Below are 21,885 nucleotides of genomic sequence, written 5' to 3'. Positions count from 1 at the left end.
TCTCCCGCGCTTTAAGTGTTTTAAAATGATGTATTTGATTCAGATAAAAAACCAAGTTTTGCCTTGTGGTTTCATTATTTTTGCCTGTTTCTTATGATGCCCGCAAAATGTCTCGTAGAGCGTGCTGCGCGAAGTCAAAATGGGTCACATCGGTTTAGCCGCCCCTTTGGGTCTATTCTATACTTATCGAACACTAAAGTGATAAATAGTATCAAACTTAGGGTAGGTTTGTATCAAAATATTAGCACTCATTGTAACAATTACACGAAGTTGGTTTTTATTGTCTCAATAAGTGAGATATTTTAACAACAGCAAGATAGGTGCTGTTAAAATATAGCACTTATTGCAACAATAAAAACCAACTTCGTGTAATTGTTACAATAAGTGCTAATATTTTGATACAAACCTACCCTAAGTTTGATAATATTTATCACTTTATCACTTTAGCGGTCGATAAGTATAGAATAGACCCACTGGATCGGGCTTGACCAAAGATAGATTTAAGATTCTTATAAATAAGTAATCTATAAAGTCGATAGTTTTACTCACAATCATTTTTTATACTTATCTTTTTTTAGATATTTGATAAAAATAAAACGAAAAAAAAATGTTATTAATCTCTTGAGAATGTGTCTACCTTCTTTAAAGTGATCTCATTTTTGCAACATTACAATGTCAAAGTGTAAGTTCCATTATTCACGACAATGCGTTATAAAAATCATACTTTTATCATTGTGTAACATTTGATTAATCATATCGTTCTGTTTTCATAGTACTATACTAAGCCAGGCGTAGTAATAAAATATCATTAATCATTATAAATTATCAATATACATACCTATAAATTTAATAATGCTGATTGTATAATATTACTACTAAATTTGTGTAAGTCGAATAGTAGTAATCAGGCGCTTTAGGATGCTACCAATTTAATAATCATTAATCAAATTGTTCCCTATTGTGGTTTTATTCATTTATCATAGATGTCAGTTTTCATAGGAATGAATAAGTTAATTGTTTTTTTTTTGTTCCCAATGATTTTGTCAACATCATCACAAAAATAATGGAATCAATGAAAATTATGTCAAATTAACCAAAACACTTCTTCATTCATCAATTATTATTGGGTTAATTGGTGGCTATTATTTAATTAACATTTTTATAAGCTAATGAATGTGTATAGGTTCTTTCCTTACCAATTACATAGGTACAGGTATTCGCGCGCCAACGAGAAACGCTACAACGCTAGCATGCGTGGCTCCCCTTTACTATAGATATACCACCATTAATCGTCCGGTGTTCAAATTTTGAATAAGTTAATCACAGTATCAAAATGTATGATTTGTCAAATGTTAGCATGTGGCGCCCTCACTCACCGGACAACTTATACTGTTGAATTTATATCAGCATAATTATGTCACGATATCACGGCGCTGTTCGTTCATTGGGCATACATTCATAATAATTATTCATGTAGTGAGATTTTTAAAGTAAAACCATAAATAAAAGATCTTAGTGCCTGAATATATGTAGGTATATATTATTATATAATATACCAGAGCAGGGATCCGAACCGTATTATTATATTGGAACCAGAACCCAACCAGCAAAAAATGAATGACTCCCTCATGCCATAGATATAGAAATATCACGAGGTACAGATTAATCCATTCAGTGGCGCACCCAGGATTTAATATTGGGGGGGGCCCAAGGAGGAGAAAGTAAATTAGTCCCATAGGCTCTTTTTCTTCTTCACAGCCTAATTTCTCGTTGTCTATTGCACTCGGTGTACCTACACCATGGTCCCCACATCCTGAAACGGGCCCTCAGGCTAGGATATTTGGCGGGCCCCCTACCTACCGCTAAGATTAAAGGCAGTGTGAAACACTACATTAACGTTTTTCAAATTTTGTTTTAGTTGAAATTAAGGGTACTTATACAGTGAATTATTGGCGATTTTCAATACATCCACTTTAATAATGGAGCTGTCGAGTATCGACACATAATAATCAAAAAATATATTGCACAATTATATAAGTAATTGAAAATGTTCATGGCCATGAAATATAATAGCGCCGCAGGCGACTTTTTTACTATTAAAGCTAATTTATGATGTGTGTTTATCTCACTTATTGGTCAACCCGACACGCCGGACCCTCCACAGCCCGGCCCCCCAGGCTAGAGCCCTGTCAGCCCTCCCCAGCCATGACCTACACCACTCCGGAATTCGGGTGGACACCGAGATTTTTTTTGAAAGTTCCATTAGGGATTGGGTTTCTAAAAAAACTAGACATTAGTGTTTCGAAATTTTTGTGTTAGAAATTAAAATCTAAGAAATTGTTCTAAAAAGGGCCAGTGTTTTTATTTGTCTAAGCCCAAAGGTGGCTTTCAATTTCAATGGTTAAAATCATTCTGATAATTTTCATGTTTGGGGGTGTCAGGCCTCTTGCCCCCCCCCCCCCTGGGTGCACCACTGAGTCCATTGCGACCCTGGCGATTGCTAAATCGTTATATAATATATTACGTTTGGGAGAGGGCGGGCTTAAAAAAACTTTTACGTTTACCCCGTCTGCTACTAGCTATTCGTTGGTTCAATGGCGGAATAACGCATATTTCCGGGTACATTCCCAATCCCAAGCATGGTTAAGTTGGTTAACTCCAAAAATATTAAGATCACTCAGTTACCATTCTGATTGTCTTACTTCAGCAATGGCAGCCATTTTTTGTTTCTATTGTGATCACTTACTTGATTGCGGTTTTATACAAATTTCATAGTTTTTTCAAATAAATAATAATGCCGAAGTGTAGTAGATATTTATTATTGGCTGTTTATCTACTTCTCGTGACAGATTGTATTTTTGTATGACATGAAAATTGGTAAAATAAAATGTAGCAGTAGTGTGAAGTTCTCTGCAAATGAACCTGCAATACGAATTCACCTGTAGTGGACCAGTTATATTTTTTGCTTCAGTTACATACAGTTAGGTTCCATATGTATAGAAAAAAGTATATATACTTAAATAAATCATTGGGTCTTTAATTTAAACCACAGAAAATAATAAATATTTTTTCATTTTATTTATCATATTATAATAATATTGTTTATCATTTAAAAATGTTCTATTTCCTTTCATAATATTAATAAATAAATAATATTAATATTATTCGTTGCATTTTATTCGTGCGTTCAAGATAAGGCTACTGTGAGCTTACTTTAATCTCTTTTTATTTCATGACACATAATCACAATTATATTGTTAATGTGCGTTGTTAATAATTAATATTGTGATAATAAGGTAAATAATAATGCATAATGTTATTTATATTACGTTTTTACTTTTAGGGGTAGAATAATAAATCATGATAAGAAATGTCTTTTTATTACATAAATAAAAAATAATGACTTAAATACATATATGTACAAAGAAATACATTCTATAAAACCTCTTAACGTAAGTATAAAAAAATATATCATTACTATCACTCACTTTCTCACAATGTTAATTTTCCCTTTGTCTTAGAACGTTAACCCCATCTCTTGAGAAGTATGTCAGTCAAATAACAACAATTAGAATCCTATAGTTTCAAAAGTAGTCAACTCAAGTTTGTTGGCATGTTGTACAACTTTTAAACCTCTACGAGTATACACCTATTATTAGCCAATTAAATTTAAAATATCTTGTTTGACTTGAAAATTATAGGGAAAATAATAGCAATTTTCAAATATAAAGATTAAATCACAGGTAACTCGACTCTAACCAATTACAATGACAAGAAAAATGGTGTAATTTGCCACGTGACCTGAGTATCCTCAGTGTATTCATGTATGACATTACAACAGTTAGATAATAATTAAAATAAAGTGCATATTCCACATGTATAGTTTAATAATAATTATGACCCGTTTCATTTACTCCAGCAACGTCATCGTCAACAAAATATGCAATATTTGGACGTATAAAATATGAACAATATTTAAAGAAATTCTAAGAAATCCTCTGTTCAAAAATAAATCAATTAAATTTAGCCTTGTTTTTCAGAAAACATTAAAATAGTCATATTTTTATCCGGTTTTATTTATTATTAGTCTATGTGGAAAAGATACAACATAGTGTGCTTTATTTTAATAAATACAATGTCTTTCCATAAAACAAAATACAATTATTAAACACCAAGAAAACGGTTAGTTATGTCAACTTCTAATTTGATAGTTTTCCAATATTTTCATGTGACATATTTATATATTAAAAGATTTTAAATGATCTATCTGTCAATTACATTACAACATTGTTTTTCGTTGTTATGTTGAAAGAATGAAAATGTGAGTTAACATATTTTGAAACTATACGACCCATATTACTTAATTACTTTCAAAGAACAGTCAATTTTGCTTCTTTCGGGTTGATGGCATATTTGTGTTTATTTTCTTCAAATAGTCGCTTCAAGCTCTCGATGAATTCGCCGTGAACTTTATCAATTTCCTCGTTAGTGGGCAGCGGATTCTTCACCACTTCCAAAGGCTTTCCCACTGAAATATCAAACATAAATATGAGTTGATGGGGATTGAACCAGTGGCGAGCTTAAGAATGTGGAGCAGAGAACAGATTAATAAATATACTTTGATAGGCTACCTATACTAAAATACACTACATTTTGACGTAGGGTTTTGAATGTGTGAGTGTCCTACGAAAATGGACCACACATCATAGACGTGCAAGCGTGTGTTGCAACCTGCAAATACACCAATATTGAATGAGCGCCATTGCATAAGCCGAGAGCAGTTGTCAGAACGAAGGAATTTGACACGTTTTTGACACGATTTTGACACGTGTTTAAGTTTGTCCCATATTCTTACATACTCGAGATCAGTTGTTACTCCACACCCGTTAGGTATTTCAGTTTCCATTATCTCTGAGTTCCCTGGCGTGGAGGCCCGACGCAGGGTTGATTTAAATTTAAAAAAAACTAACCAGCACTATCCATTCTTAGTTCAAAGAAAACAAATAAGAATGACTGACATCATAAGAATGGTTGAATCTCTTGAAAAGTCTTGGTTCGATTTCCTCATAATTTGGCAAAGACTGGATGAAATTTCTCATTAATCACTTTTTACTTACCTAACCTAACCTAACCTGCATAATCTTGTACTGCCACCAGAATAATGTTTTTTGAATAATTATCATTATCAATTATTTGTAAGGAGTGCGATGTTGAGAACCCCTGTGTTAAATTGGCATTATTATTGCTCTATGACTAATAAAGACTAATATTACTCTTTACGATGTCGATTAGTTCACTATTGCTTATAATATATTATATATATTTTTTTATTAAATTTATTGCTTAAAATGATAATTGATAAGTAATAATAATTTTTACGATGCAAAAACAGTGAGTGCATGTTTTTAGAATTGCATTTTCAAGTGCACTAAACAATTTTTCAAATTGCTTACGCAGTTTTCACAAATCACAAAAAGGTTATCGTTTATTTAACTCAAGATACACTCGACGACATTATCCTAACTAACTGACAATTATTACAAATATTTATTATTATTTTTTCGAGCCTTATACGGCATGATACTGAGATTAACAATGCAATAAACAATAAATTAATAATGGAATCGTGACGGTGTGGTTTTTACCATTTGATTAAATATGTACGTATGGGTAGAAAAAAAATATAAATGAGGTTTATTAAAATCATATTATATTGCATAGAGGTGTACATGGCGAATTAATATATAGATACATAATAATAAAATATCTCCTACAGTCCTCTGGATACCTCAGGAGTCAAAAAAACAACTGCATTACCTCTTAGAATTTATATGCTTATTTGCTGTCTCATGTACTCAATTAAAATGCACGTAGATACAATATGTCTTATTTAGGTATGGTCCCAAAATTTAAGCTCGATTTGATATAAATAAAAAGGATTTAAAGTTATACACATTTATATTTTTTTATAAAAATCGATGTTTTTTTTTAAATAAATATAAAAAATATTAAAACTCTGAATTAGTCAAAAGTCTAAATATAAAACAATTGAAAACTTAATAAATTAAATTTTAATAATAAATATGACCATAAAATATAATGTAATAATAAGATGTTACCCTGCAACGAACTCACATTTTATTACATTTTTTTACAATTGTAAGTTTATCTTTAAATCAAAAAAAAATCTTTTTAATGTTTTCAGATAGATATTTATTAATTAAAACATTTGAAATTGTAAATTATCAAAAAAAAATCTTTAATTGCATGCTTCGTATTTTTCCGCTAGGTTCTCTGTTGGCATATATGATCCCTTCCCCCTCCGAATCTGACGATTCAATTGATTATTGTAATTGTTACAATAAGTGCTAATACTTCGGTACAAACCTACCCTAGATAGCCGCCGTAGCGGCCGAAAGCAGTATTGTGTATATCAGGGGTTTCCAAACTTTATGTTACTACGCCTCCCTTTAAAAAAAATCTAATCTTGGCGCCTCCCCCCACCATTTATTTCATTAAATAATACAGACACCTTTTTAGTTTTTAGTTTTTAGTCAACAATGTACTAATACAAAAATGATAAAAAAATAATTATAAAAATAAGCAAGGTTTTACTACTTGTATTATATTCATTTTTAAATATAATTTGTTTTTCATGCAATGAATGTCATTGCTTATTAGCACAATCAATTTCAATAGTAGTCACTCCAAATTCATCATCATTCATTGACATATGGATTCTATCATGGGCCCCACATCCTGAAGCGGCCCCCCAGGCCAGGATCTTTGACGGTCTCACCTACCTATCACTGAGGTTAAGGGCAGTCGTGTTTTCTAAATTATACACGAGAGTTATCATTTAAGTATATCAATCATCATATAGGTATCACGTCAAATTGCATACACAACCACATATTTAAAATATTTAATAGCCCTGAAACAAAGCCGCATGCGTCTTTTTTTACTATGAATGAAATAGTGTGAAAATTACAATAGCAAACTAACCAATAACTCAGTAAATAGATATTTGTTTGCTTCAATATATCTGGCGCAGAAATCATTTAAAAGTGGAAACATGGCGAACTTATTTTTTCCAAAGCTCCAATTTTTTTATGAATGCCTTCACTTTTGTCTTTTCAAATCAGTGAATGCATTAGTGGTCCTTGCATTGATTTATTCACTCATTTTTTTTTTAATTTCAACCAAATAGACAAGTTTAACAACAAAATTATCGTTCCTAAACAAATTTGCCTCAAATTTCAACATTATGGTTTGACCCTTTTATTTAATTTTTTCACGAGATAGCCAGCGCGCTTCACAATAGTATTGAAGTGAGGTATTATAAAATTAGTCTCCATATTTTTAGACAGGTTTGCAAACACCTTTTATAGGACTTTTTGTAGTTTATAATTATCGACCGTTTTATAAACTATGCATTTGCAAACTGCAAACCTGTGGCTACATTAATTGTGTTAAACTTTTCGCGTCAGATCATCCGTAGATAAGTTTCGTTTATCAATACATAGGCACACTATTTATTCTTCAAAGGCTGTGACCCGATGTCACTTTAATTTTATTGGCGTAGGTATATTTATGAATTAATAAATAATTTACACTACCTTATTCATAAAGAATATTCATTCAATATACTTTTTAATAATTACAAAATAAGTTATTACGCTCGGTTATAAGACACAAATGATAATGGGAGAACAACTACTGGCTAGTCCTCGCAAATATAATCGTGTAGAAGAAACATTTACAATAATCTTACCAACTGATGTCACAGGATGTCTATGCGGAACCAGCCCGAACGAATATTGAAATATTCCTCTTCCCAAGGGAAGAATTGGTGCCACGCCCGTTTTCTTCCGGATCCAATCCTGAATCTTGCGCAGTCTTCCACCCTGTGGATTGCTGACCTGCTTATAGACGTCATTTTCTCCAAAAGAAAATACTGGAACTAGAGGAGCACTGAAAATTGATTCAAACACAAAATCATGTAACAATACGGCAATAAAGCCAACTATACAACGCCCACGGTGGCCGCGCGGCTTACCCTAGTAATTAAATGTATATCTTAATACTACTAAAAATGTGAGTCGCTTAGGCAGAGCTCTATCATCCATTTGTCTTATGTAGCCACCCGCAATTTTGGGGTCATCAAAGAGTGTTTATAAAGATGATAAATTACGAAGGTGATGAATACGCCCGATTTTTATATTAATTAACGTCACACAACTTCATATAAAACCACCTACAATCGTAACTGCATACTTACACATTTTTTACACAAATATACAAAATGAACGTGTGTATAATATTGCACAAATATTTTGACTGAAAGCGATATGAAAATGTAAAATAAAATCTATACTGTTTACTTGCGCATGCATACTGAGCGTGTGTAGTACAGACTATTGTGCAAGTCTGAACAAGTGCATATTTTTACACGATATAGGCAGTGCAACCGTAAACTTTACTGATACTTCATAACATACATAAACAATATTTTCTCAGAAGTGTTTTCAAAATTATGTATGTTCAATAATTAGAATGTCACATTCTTAAAACTTGTGAATTATTCGTTGAATAAAAAAAATAGTTAATTAAAAAATACTTCTGAGCTTATAATGGTTCATGTTTACTTATGCAAAAAAATTGCGCAAGTACACCACTCATGCAAGCAATTAGCCACGTCTGTAATCAGCTTTATATAGATATATAAAACATTAATAATGCACTTGTATTGGCTGATTATTCTTCAGAAATTGCTTATTATCAGTATTAATTAATTGCATTCTGTCGTAAACATTATGCAAGGTCAACAGTAAAACTCAGCGAGATGAAACCAAAGCAATTATTGTCAATCTCAAATTAACTCAAGATATTATTACATTTGTTTTCAAACTTTTTCGTTTTACTGAGCCTTTTGGGGGAGGATGATTACATTGTTCATTGCACAGTTTCTCAAATATTGCAATCAAATTATGCACAAATACCCAGTGACATACCTGGGCAAAGTGCTGCCTTAATGTAAACTGCGAAATCCTTATATATTATGTAAATTCACTAATCACTTCTTCTACGTTGTATCGTATCGCATTTTACAACTGACACATGCACATCCACAACTAAGGGTTCAAACAGACGATACTCCAGTTTACTTGCGTTAACGCAGATCTTCTGATTCTCCGTATTATCCTTTTAAAATATTTTTTTAATCCAGTTGCTACGCTAAGATAGCCGCTGTTCAAAAATAATTATTATAACGTGACATAAAGAATTGTATATATTTTTTAAAAAGTCTGCAGCTTACACTTTGCATATCACTGTATTAATATAAGTGAAATATTATAATAATAATTATACTATATCATATACGTACATGAGATATAATTATGTTTAATTACATTATAATGATAATACAGTAGTCAGGAAAACACAGCATCACTTTTAAGACACAGTGGTAATACAGGTGGATATCTATATTGCAAAATTTATTAATCATTATAATTATATACGCTGATAATTATCAACATTTTATTGTCAACTCAATCTTTCTTTCGACCATGTCCGATCTTAATAGGATCATATGGGCCTCCACAGAGTAGAGGTTTGTATCTTTGTCCTATTATTTATTACATTATTACACTCTAGAATCTAGATTATAGAAAGCAGTGTCCCAACCTATTCTAGCAGGCATGCTTACTCTTGATTCGAAATTTAAGGCCTACGCGCGCAATATTGGCATAGTAATGTGAGCCATTGGTGTATTGACTAATGTAGGTACATAATTACACTTTCCAGGTTATTAATTTCGTGTAAATGGTAACACGACTTCTATAATAGGACTGAAGTAAGAAATGTACGATATTAGATTAGCGAACGAATCTCGTGAATTATCCATTGAATTATTCATTATCCTTCATTGTTTCACTCCTTGTAGAGTGTTAGTTAAAAACCAGATACATTGTTGGGTAAGTTCATTTTGTGAGTAGCTATTCTAAAGTGGGTTTCTGATTCACAAGATAACTCACCCATGAGGTAAATACCTGCGTCTTCTTTCAAGCCATTCTCGAACTTCATCCTCCTGTACAATTTACCTCTTGCTTTTCGTCACATAACCTGAATATTTTAATACAGCAGAACCTCGATATAACAGATTTCGGATATAATGAACAAAATATCCGGTAAAATGTGATTAATTTTAAAAACATCCTGTTAATATAATACATGTTTAAATCCAAATTTCACCACTTGTAAGCAATGTTCTATGCATGATAATGACGTCATACCTCTCGAATCGAATTCGAGTTATAATGCCATTCTGCTCGTAGATTGAACATAGCACTGATGTTTGTAACGCTGGCCGCTAATTCACACAGCTGCACAGCAGTTTAATTTGTTTTCTAGAAGTGAATGGATGCATATGCAAAACTCAATTCTTTTTTCAAAGCAGGATTACCGAAATGAATCGACATCGAAAATTAACGTCACTCCACAAAGCGTGTTTGTGTTTTTATATAACGGGTGTACAGTTTTAAGTGACACCCCCTCACCCGCATAAGTCCAGTATATCGAGGTTCTACTGTATATCTTTTCTCACTTCATCCATGTCAATACTTCCTAATTTCGGACTGTTCATCGTAAATATTTAATAAATTCTTTTATAACTCCATATTTCAAAAGCCGATTTAAAATATCTTTAGACATAACAATTTATCTAACAATGATATTATGTAATCAGACAATGGCAAAATTTATGAAACAGCAGAATTTTCCCGCAAATTTAATATGAAACTGATACTTAGTATCAGCTTACCCATATATAATCCAATTATTAATAAACAAAATGACGTAAACAAAATATTTATTACAATTTTACTTAATCATAACGAATTATTCAACTAAACAATATCAGTTTTTAGTTGAATTGACAATGCTTCTTACCTCAAATTACATTTATTACGAAAATAATGTGTGGCCATTTTTTTTTTAAATTAAAAAAGTGAATCAATAATACGAGGGTGGGTCAATAATTCCTTAGAAAAAAGCATTAAAACAGTTTTTATTTTTGTATTTTTTTTTTATTTCTCAACATAATCTCCTTGGAGCTCAATACACTTGGTTAGACGTTTCTCAATTTTTTTTAAACCGTCAGAAAAATAAGTTTTCGGAAGGTCCTCAAAATAAGCATTTGTCCGATCGATGACTTTTTCATTTGAAAAAAAACGTTGTCCACTTAGCCATTTTTTTAAGTTTGGGAAAAGGAAAAAGTCACTGGGGGGGGGCTAAATCTGGCGAATACGGTGGGTGGTCGACTAATTCGAACTTCAATTCTTCAATTTTAGCCATTGATCGTAAACATGTGTGAACACGGGCATTGTCCTGATGAAAGAGGATTTTTTTCCTGTTTAGATGAGGCCGTTTTTCTTCAATTTTGTTTTTTAGCTGGTCCAATAAAGATGCATAATAATCCCCTGTTATTGTTTTTCCTTTTTCCAAATAGTCAACGAAAATAATTTCACGTGCATCCCAAAATACAGTAGCCATAACCTTACCAGCTGATTTTACGGTTTTCGCCTTCTTTGGACATGGTTTGCCTTCGCAATCCACTGCTTTGACTGTTCTTTCGTCTCGGGAGTATAGTGGTGTATCCATGTTTCATCTACAGTCACAAAGCGACGAAAAAATTCATCCGGATTGCGTTGCATGAGCGACAACAGGGCTTTAGAGGCCACCACCCTATTGTGTTTATTGTCGACTGTGAGCAAACGCGGCACCCATCTTGCAGAAATATTTTTCATGTCCAATTTGTCATGTAAAATAGAAATGACGCTACCTTTTGAGATCCCTGTAACCTCAATTATCACACTCAACTTTAATCTTCGGTCACTTAACACCATATCGTGGATTTTATTGATCATTTCTGGTGTAGTCACCTCTACAGGACGTCCTGAGCGTGGTTCATCCTTTGTTGATGTACGACCACGTTTAAATTCATTTAACCAGTTATAAATAGTTTCAAGTGAAGGAGCAGATATGCCGTGAACTAAATCCAACTCATTTTTTATTTCCTTTGCTGTTAACCCTTTTATATTAAAATGTTTAATAACAGCTCTAAACTCAATTTTCTCCATTTTCCATTTTTCCATTTTCCACAAGCAATTTTTTTTTAAATGTACGAGAAACACACAACAACCCGACCAATCTGATTGAAACTTCGCAGCATACTGAATCGGTAGTGCCGCTGCATGAAAACAAACCGCTTACAGTACTAGTCGCGCCACCTGTCGGCTTTTCTAAGGACTTATTGACCCACCCTCGTATCAATAGAATAAAATTAAATAAATCGATATAATATAGCGCAGTCACCTCACGATGGATCACTCTCATTTTCCTAGACAGGGTTGAGAGCAGAAAAAATCGTACGAGAATCTTGCCTACGCACGCGACCGGCAGAATGGAGACGCAAAAACCAGCACTATCATGGTTTAAATTATATTATGATTATTAATAAATTATCTCCCATGTGATTTTCACCCCATTTTTTTCAAAATGTACTATATTACTTATAAAAATTAGCCTATTTTTTTTGATGCAATTAAATTAAATTAAATTATAGACAGTTCAACAAATTATTATCAAGGAAATAAAAAACAATATATTTACCCATTCTTCATGGCAATTTTTACGAATCCCTTTCTATTTTTCAATATAATCCTATACTCTCCAGGGTGACAGTTCAAGGATTCTGCTGAACCTCCAACAACCAGAACGACACATCTACCTTTACCATTATCGGTATTAAGCAAATAACCCATGCTCTTGGCAGACACCGAGCATCCTCCCATCCATAGGACCAGCTCTCTGAAGAATGGTATTACAAAATGGAAGGCCAACGTCAAAATGTGTGGGGTCATCCCCGGAAATAGCTCGTGGAAGTGTCCGGCTTCAGTCAAAAAGTTTCCGAAGACACTTGTTGTGAGGATGCCGTGAGGAAACACACACAGGAGGTAATTTTTTTCAGGGTCGAGATCGTGGGTCTTGACTAGTTTTAGTGGGAAATAATTTTGGAAGTAGACCCACCATTTCCATCTTCTAGTCCACGACCATCTGAAACAAAGACAGATAATTTTTAAAAGAAGATTATATGTAGGTACCTACCAGTGGAGTACAGTCAATAGATGTTGTAGATCCGGCGTATACCCACAAATAATTGATAAGGCCTTGTCCACATGGCGCGTGTCTCGCCGCTAGTGTATGTAGACACCTCAATGAGGTCACATGTACATCGACCGCACGAGACAGTGGTCACGGTGCGAGTGCACGTGGACGACTCAATGAGGTCACATATACCTGAAATGCGCGCGATGTGGACAAGGCCTAAAGCACTATGTAGTATAGATATACCATCAATAGTCAGGTGTTCGAATTAAGAAGTAAGCTCATCATCACATTATAAGAAGTATTGAATGATAATATGTCAAATGTTAGCATATTGTGGCGCCCTCACTCAGCTTACAACTTATACTGGTAGATCTATAATTAATATTACTTATGCTGGCATTTATTCTGCAATAATATTGTAAACTCTATTCAACAATTCATTTAAAGGTTCTATATTAAATATTACATAAATATTTCAAGACATTTCCTATCTGAACTATGACACCGCATATTATCATACCATACTACTGGCATCCCTAAAATTCAATTAGTTACAAATATAATAATATGTAGTAGATAGTAATCATCCCTAGAAGTAACAGTCACCACACGCAACTGGTAGGTAGAGACCGACAAGTTGTCAGTTGACAAACTTGTCAGTCTCTATTTGTGCAATTGTGTATTATTAGAAAAAGTTTTGCAATATTATTAATTGCAGGTATTGGTAAAGGAATTCTAAAGGACTGGTCTGGTTACGACGCTAACCGTAGAACATTATGCGCGACCGATACACGCCGACTACTATAAGGCGAATAGATAATTAAATGACCATTTTCGCTCCAAAGAAGGATTCATGGGCCACTATAAAGCGAAAGCTTTATCAAATATATGTTTTAACCATATCATCAACATAAATTTGATATTCGGTCTGAATGAAACACATTTAAAAACAGTATTTTATTTTTCTGCACCGTCTATAAAAGCAACGGCTTTAAAAGTAAGCATTCTGCCACTATTACACTGCAAGTGTATTATTATAATATACGTACGTTTAAATATTGTATAATTGTTGTAAAAAAAATAAACGTTATTGGCAGGCCAGTCATTAATATTTAGATACTGTAGTCATAGGCCCGTTTCAGACAAGACACCGGTGTCGCGCTCTATATAATATAGGAGGCCTTTGTATTTAAATAATGGTGCCTTTGTATTATGTTTATGAACGCCCCAGCGCTAATGAGTCAACGCGTGTCCGGTACGCTTTTCCGTCGGCCGCTACATTCTCAAGGCACCGATACACTTGTTTTATTACCGCTGCCAGTTTTATGTTCTAATTTATAACGCGAAATTATGCGTTGACTTATTAGCTCGTTCATAAACATAATACAAAGGCTCCTTTATTAGAATACAAAAACCTCCTATACTATATACAAGCGCGACACCGATGTCCCGTCTAAAACGGGGGTTATTCGAATACAAAGGTTTCCTTACTATATATGAGCGCGACACCGGTGTTCCATCAGAAACGGCCCTTATCGCGCAATATTTAATAAATATTTGTTTCAATGTTGAACGTAAAACCGCCACTGCAAAATTTGTAATTGATATTGATATTTAAAATATTTAGTAATTGGATACTAATTTTATGAAAAACCATAAAATTTAAGAAATAATGATAAAATTATTTACAATCGAAGGTCTCCATCGGTCATTGTTGATTTTTCACATTTAATAAAATTGTTTGTTGCACATCTCAGAGATACCTTGAATTTAATCCCAGAAACGACGTTTTAATAATAATTAATGTCTTTAAATTAATCATGTCTCGATTGTTTAAATTATAAAATATATATAAGAAAAGAATAGAAGAAACCCGTATACTTCAGTTCGAATGTAATATTTTGACGTAAATAATTTAATAAGAATTTTTGCAATACGATAATAACAGAATTTAAAAATACATTTCTCGTCAGATGTATGTAACACACAGCTAGCTAAAATTACATATTTTTACATAGCTTATACATTGCACCTACATATTATAATCAAGTTAATACAATTAGGTAGATATTGTTTTTTTTCGTAGGCATACGTGACAAACATTAGCTGATTATAATAATAGTAATTTCACTAATTACTATGCATAGCTTGACCGATAGAATGTCAATATTGATAATTCGTCCACAATTCAATTCTAATTTATGTTTCACATACATTAATATTGATATTGTTTGGTTTTAATTGACATTTGAGTGAACGTATATTAGTCAAATGAATATTAATAAAATGCTAAACCATAAATAAGAACATGCCATCGTTGCTCATTGAAACAGGTAAAATGGAAATGAATGATTAATGATGAGGTAAATCATCAAAATTTTATTCCAAAGCGTACTTTCAGCGAATGTTATAGGTATGAAAGGGAGGGAATCAATTTTCAACATCCACTGACTCAAAGGGTGTTGCACAAAAATAATGTCGAGCACTTAGATATTATTATGTTCAGTGGATTATCGGTCAGTCGTTATCCAGCAAACAAATGCTTGTAAAAAAATTAATAACAAATATCGTAGTGATCGTTCATTTATTCATCGTTTTCCCGGATTATTTTTTTTTTAATTTTATCTAGTTTACTATATTTCTCTGGATCGGCATAGATACATAATACCTATATACTGAGATACAAAAACCATTAAAATAAACTGGTTCTCCCGCCCCCCAAAAAATCGGCTTTCACTGACTCATGACGTCGTAAACAGTAGTCGTTCCCAGACGTCCGTGTTATAATAATATATTGATTGATATCACGATAGGTTATCTGGTTCCTTCACAAACGATATAAAAGGTAATCCAATGTACTGCACAATAATACAAATCAATGAATAATTTAAAGTAAATATAATATGATTATACCTATAGGAGTTGGACGTAACTGATTGCATTGCTATATTAATATTCAAAATAATATTAATATAATACGTTATCTATCCCATGACTTTATTATGTGATTTAGTGCATAATATTATTAGTGCTGACTGCTGCATACTAACGCACAAAGAAAAAAAATTGCCAACCTAATAAAATATTTCATACTTAATTCATTATAATAATAAATTATTTTAATTGATTGTTAACACAATGCTTATGGGCCCTTATAATTAATTTTGTAATTAACGTGTTAATTTGCAGTTGAAAAGTAATTAGCAAAAACACAATTTTGTGCGGCCCGTAAGCTATGGGGATAAAACGATTAATTGCTTTTTCCAATAACGAGTCGAGCCGGATAGTCGATTTTACTAAGTTGTCGATCCCAGTTAGGCCGTTAGGTACGAAAACTGAACAAATTACCCAGCCATCGGAGGTTAAAAGCCTTGCTTCTTCAGTAAAATTCAACGTGGCGAAATTGAGTTTATGAAAATACTATATATTATTAATGCCGCGTTGCAACCGCACACTTGCGGTTGAAAGCAAGGGTCACACCGCAACCAGTTGAAATTTCCAGTGGCGGATGATTACGGGTGCGCAGGCCCGGATCAGCCTCTCAGACCCACAATGACCCTAAAGTCTCGACAAGGTGTATAATGGACAAATTTAAATACAATTAAACCAATAATTGTACGCGCGACGTATTATATTCTTATTATAAACTCGTACTGTCATACTTATTATATTCATTACATTCTTCCATCAAACGTCAGACGATTATAACCAGTGACTCTAAGGGAGCTTAAAATGTTTTGGAAATCTCCAAACTCTCAGGATAAAATTAATAAACCCCCTCTGAACAATAGAAGAGGGACTGGTTAAAATAAATTCCATGTCTGGTGTCGTACATGGAAAGCAATTAAGAAAGAAACAAACATCTATATTTTGATAAAGGTGATGGTAAAGCTGATAAACGGATGATAAAGTACCGAACTCTGTCTAATACATTATGGGTCTCACCCGCATAATATGCTACGGGTGTACCCGATGTGTAGATAAATAGGGAATAAATCCATCTTCCTTTTTGTGAGTGCGAATAAATCCAGAATACTGAACATATCGCCGAGAACTGAATTCTTGTGAGAACTTTTTTCCATCTACTAAACTAACAAAAAACGCTCACATTGATTGGTGCCCTACCGGTTCCTTTTTTCATGGATGACATAATAGGTATAAAGAAATAAAAAAGAATCACCCAGTTCTGGCAGTATATTTGGTAAAAACTAGCTTTTTCGCATTCGGCGCTAAAAGAATTGCCTGCCGAAATCTTTAATAGATGTGTGTGTCATTGTGATATTTTGTTTGTTCAAGGAAGGCATATAAAACGAATACGCTTTAAAAAATACATGTAAAATTTTGTATTTCAAGCACTGTGAAATACTGATAACATTGTGCATGTTAGAATAAGTCCGCTGTGGCCCTTAACCACCTTAATACACCACTGAAAATGAGGTTCTACTTGAGACCAATGACCAATATTCATTCCGTTTATATGTAATATAATTAATAATAGATGCTTAGGTATATTATATATTTTTTGCGATGTTAACATAGCGGTTTGCGATTTGTATGAAAGTGGGTTAAGTTTTGCTAGTCAAGTAGTAGTACATACTCGTATGAACTATGAAGCAGTTATTTTACAATATACATACATACTTATGTACTTTCACAATATTAAATTAAATAACCTTAATGCTTCACTTAGGTACTGTTAGCTTTTTCATAGATCATGGCATTTTCTCATAGAAGGACAAGGTTCAAAACCGACGTAGGTAGGTCACTAATTACATATCTCATATTATGTTTATCACAGTTAAGAGTAACATAACATTGTGTGTTCAAATCCTAAAAATAGATAATGTGCTTACGTAATGTTTTTATTATCCATCATCAATGTCATTGTCCATCATAAATCCAAATTCATCTGAATTGTTAACCACAATTCCTTAAAATAATCCAATTATATTATTAAACTAGCAATCGCCTATAAATTCGTCTGCGTGAAAAAAGACAGATAGGTATCCATTGTCCAGTTATATTAGAACTCTCCTGGTTATAATTCCCTTAAAGTAGAGATTTTGCATTATATGTAATCAACACTCGTACTTGTTGTGCTAAGGCCGCCATCTTGGAAAATGGCCGATGATTTTTATTTTTTCAGCTTAAGCTTTAGTTTTATCCATTGACGAAGAAAAGAAAATAGAGTGACCAATAATTGGAGACGCTTATTGGAGGTAGCCTTCACTTCGCCATGAGATAAGCAGTATACCGTAAGGGGTGGAGAATCTTGGCCGTTCAAAACATGACATGCTTTTTAAAATAGGTAAAACTTTCAGCCCAAACGAAATGATCGCGAAGAAGAATATACACGTGTAAAGATCAAGCAACATAATATTATTTCCCATGCAAAAACAACGCGGGAAATTCTGATATTCTTTCAAATACAGCTCACATAGAAAATGCGCACGATAGTGTTGTGCCTCATTCCAAAGTAACCCAAAGTTAAACAGTGATAAAACCTACAACTTATTTAAAATATAACTGTATTTTCCAAACAAACCTTCTCTTTCCAAGATGATCAATATTTCCGCTTCTAACTACGTTTATTATATACAAAACGTATAATACAGGAATCCAATAATATTTGGACATAAACAAGTATCCCATGACACAGAGGGACACTGCCTCTCCGAAGACTATCAGGCAGATCCATGCCGCAGCAGCCAGGGTCTGGAAGCGCCGCTCCAGAGGTTGTATCAATGGCGCAAATTTGATTCCGAAAATTTCGAAGGGAAATCTGAAAACATAAAAAAGGACTTTATTAAGTATACGTAGGTTTATATTTCGAAAAAAATCACTATACTTTTCTTGTTCTGACTTGGATAACTAGGATTGATAGGTGTGACATGTATTGTAATGTGGTGCGGTTAAATAAAATAAATATATAAGTTTCTGTTAATTAGTTAGTGTTGACATTACCTAATTGAAAATGTAGATAAAAATATGTTTTTACTGCCCGGTACAGTCACTTTGGTTGACATCTGATTGACAACTATCTACAATTCTATAATATCAATTTTCCGGACTATCGAGTTTCTATATAACGGAATATGGTTTTCTCCTGACCACAGGACTTCGCAGATTAATACTGGCAATTGTGAATTTAATTACGATATAGGTATTTGAAATTTAAACCATATGCAAGATAGCCGTGTGGTAAGAGTATTCAAGACTTAAGAGCACATTTTTTCGTATTGCCCCACTATATCCGGAGAAAGAATTAATTACCCTTATTCAGTGGCGGCTCGTGGATACGATATTTGGGGGTGCTGCGGTTGATTAAAAATAAATAATTACAAGATAAAAAAAAACTTTTTATATACAACGTTTTTAAATTTTCTGTTGAATCATATAAACTTGACTTGATTAGCTTAAACGATCAAAAAAATGTGTACTTGATAGAAATAATACTGAAATGTCATTTTGACATTTCATATTGATTTCCATAGTAACGCACGTATAAATTAATAATTTAGTTGCTAGGACCCCAGACCCCTAGCAACCAATAATAGTGGATTGGATTACGGATTTCTTCCGAAATAACTTTTCATACAAAACAGAATTAACTGAAAATGAATTAAATTCTACTTAAAGATGGCTAAAAGTATTAAAAAAATGCATTGGCATCGTGTCCTGATAATATTCTAAAAGTTTCAAATATCTAGCTAGTCGGGAAGTTAGTTAAAAATCGATTGCAAAATTTGTACTGGATAAATAACCACCGGACAAATAAGAATACGACCTAATAAAAACGTTGTAAAATAAATGTTTATTTGCATTATATTTTACTATTAACATCAAAATTAAAAATATATAATTAATTATATTAGGATTACCTAATTATCATTAAATTAAAATAAAGAACTTTGCATAAATTGCTTGCAGAAATAAATTTTAACAATGTTAATACATCATTATAGCTATATTTCTTTCCTCACTGTGGCGCGCCTGCACCGCGATTTCCTAACTATCTACTCGTGTGGCACCAGATGACATGACGTAATTGTGACGTCAGCCAATACACGCTCGAGGCATGCCGCCCGCGCGCAGTGTTTACCGTAGATATTATTACGATGAAACACCTATATGTGTATGGTGACAATGAATAGCGCCGCTGTCTGAGTAGCGTTATTTTCTCGAGTGCTATTATCACTTCGGTAGTACGTCATAATGATGTCATATGACGTGATGTCGACCGGGAAGCTTGCACTCGCAAGTTCTAACATAGGGCCGCAGAAATGGAGAAATACTGAAATCGAACTGTCTAGCCGGCAGTACGGATTAGGCTTCCATTTGCGAGCAACGCTGCCCGCGCTCTTCCTTCGCCCACTCGAGAATATTCTATTGAAATCGGTACCGTGCAAAATCAAGTACCTACCGCGGTGTATGATAATATTATTGGACATTGGATGTATCGATGCGCGGGCGAGCTGATTTCACGCTTAATAATATTAATATTTTCATATAATATACATAAATTTATGGATATTATAATATTACATTTGTCTCAATTTGCTTGGGGGTGCTGCAGTACCGCAGTGCATATAGACGAGCCGCCACTGCCCTTATTACATTATAAATTCATAGCGTGGAAATACGACCCAATTATAATTTTGGTTGAAAGCCTAAAAAAATAACTCATTCAATTGATTTTAATCATGTTATCGTATTAATGTTTGTTTTCTTTCATTATATTTATTTATTTTTAGAAACAATTGGCTACATGACAATTTGTCTCGCGTTGTTTTTTAAATCAACGCGAAGAAAACCAACATTTTGTCCAATAGCACCTATTCTTGTCCAGATTTCCCCCTGATTAGCGGCAGGAAAAACATCGAGAATGTCGACAGCTATATATGTAACAAGGGGTATACATCATGGGAGATGGCATTTTGCAAAGAGATCTATCTATCTGAATGGGAATGGCTGAAGCCACATTCAACTCGTCGCATTATGACTGTGCTAATTTATGGTAGCATATCATGGTGTCTACCTTACAAATGCTCAGAGTAACCGTATACTGAGCTTCGAGAATAGATTTTTGCGATAGATACTGGGTGTGTGGTGACTATAAGAGTAACGGTGAGATGAGAGAGCGGACCAAACAGCCTCTTTATCACGCTGGGAGTGAAAAGGCGACGTTGGTCGTGACTTGAAGATAACTTCAACTTGGCATGCCTGTTCTTCAAGCCAACCGGATTCAGGCATCCTGGGAGGAAACTAAATACTACATACAGAGTATACAAGGTGGAGTTACAGTATGCATAACCTGGAATTATGTAAAAAGACTAGCAAGTGACATGCTTTCTTATAGGCGCCGTGTACTATCCATATGCTCCAAATAAAGAACGGACATGGTTATGGAAGAGAAGAAAATTGTAAATGTTGCAAACACAGAACAGATTAATAAATATAAACATAAGATCCATCACCATGGAGCAAAGTTCTGAAGCAGGGTATTTTATAGCCTGACTGCCATAAAACACAAACTATTGAAAAAATCATATTCTTCAACACGAGTTTAAGTTTATCCCATATTTTTCACACTCAAGATCTCTAGCCTGTTATACGACACCCAGTAGGGTAAGCCAGTTCCCATTAATTATTCTCTGGTTGCAAACCTTGTCTCCGGTATGGTGACATTAATTAGAGAATACAAAATATATC

The 21,885-nt window shown here is 33.4% G+C and overlaps 1 protein-coding gene across 1 annotated transcript in view; it reads right to left on the bottom strand.

Annotated features, from left to right (window-relative positions):
* Positions 1-3,363: 3,363 nt before the first annotated feature.
* Positions 3,364-21,885, bottom strand: part of LOC147079038 (2-acylglycerol O-acyltransferase 1-like) — a 34,262-nt gene continuing 15,740 nt past the window's right edge. The window contains exons 2-5 of the mRNA XM_085952788.1: positions 18,719-18,955; positions 12,676-13,119; positions 7,775-7,974; positions 3,364-4,528 (exon numbers count right to left, since the gene is read on the bottom strand). Coding sequence (XP_085808914.1) covers positions 4,371-4,528; positions 7,775-7,974; positions 12,676-13,119; positions 18,719-18,955 — 1,039 coding nt within the window. The 3' untranslated portion in view covers positions 3,364-4,370. The remainder of the gene's footprint in view (positions 4,529-7,774; positions 7,975-12,675; positions 13,120-18,718; positions 18,956-21,885) is intronic.

The sequence above is a fragment of the Rhyacophila brunnea genome, unplaced genomic scaffold (genome assembly GCF_057557595.1).
Source record: "Rhyacophila brunnea isolate RB1 unplaced genomic scaffold, BYU_Rbru_1.0 scaffold_10, whole genome shotgun sequence".
In the NCBI taxonomy this organism is placed as follows: domain Eukaryota; kingdom Metazoa; phylum Arthropoda; class Insecta; order Trichoptera; family Rhyacophilidae; genus Rhyacophila; species Rhyacophila brunnea.
Note: the sequence above shows the minus strand (reverse complement) of the source record. Positions and strands in the feature narration are given on the sequence as shown.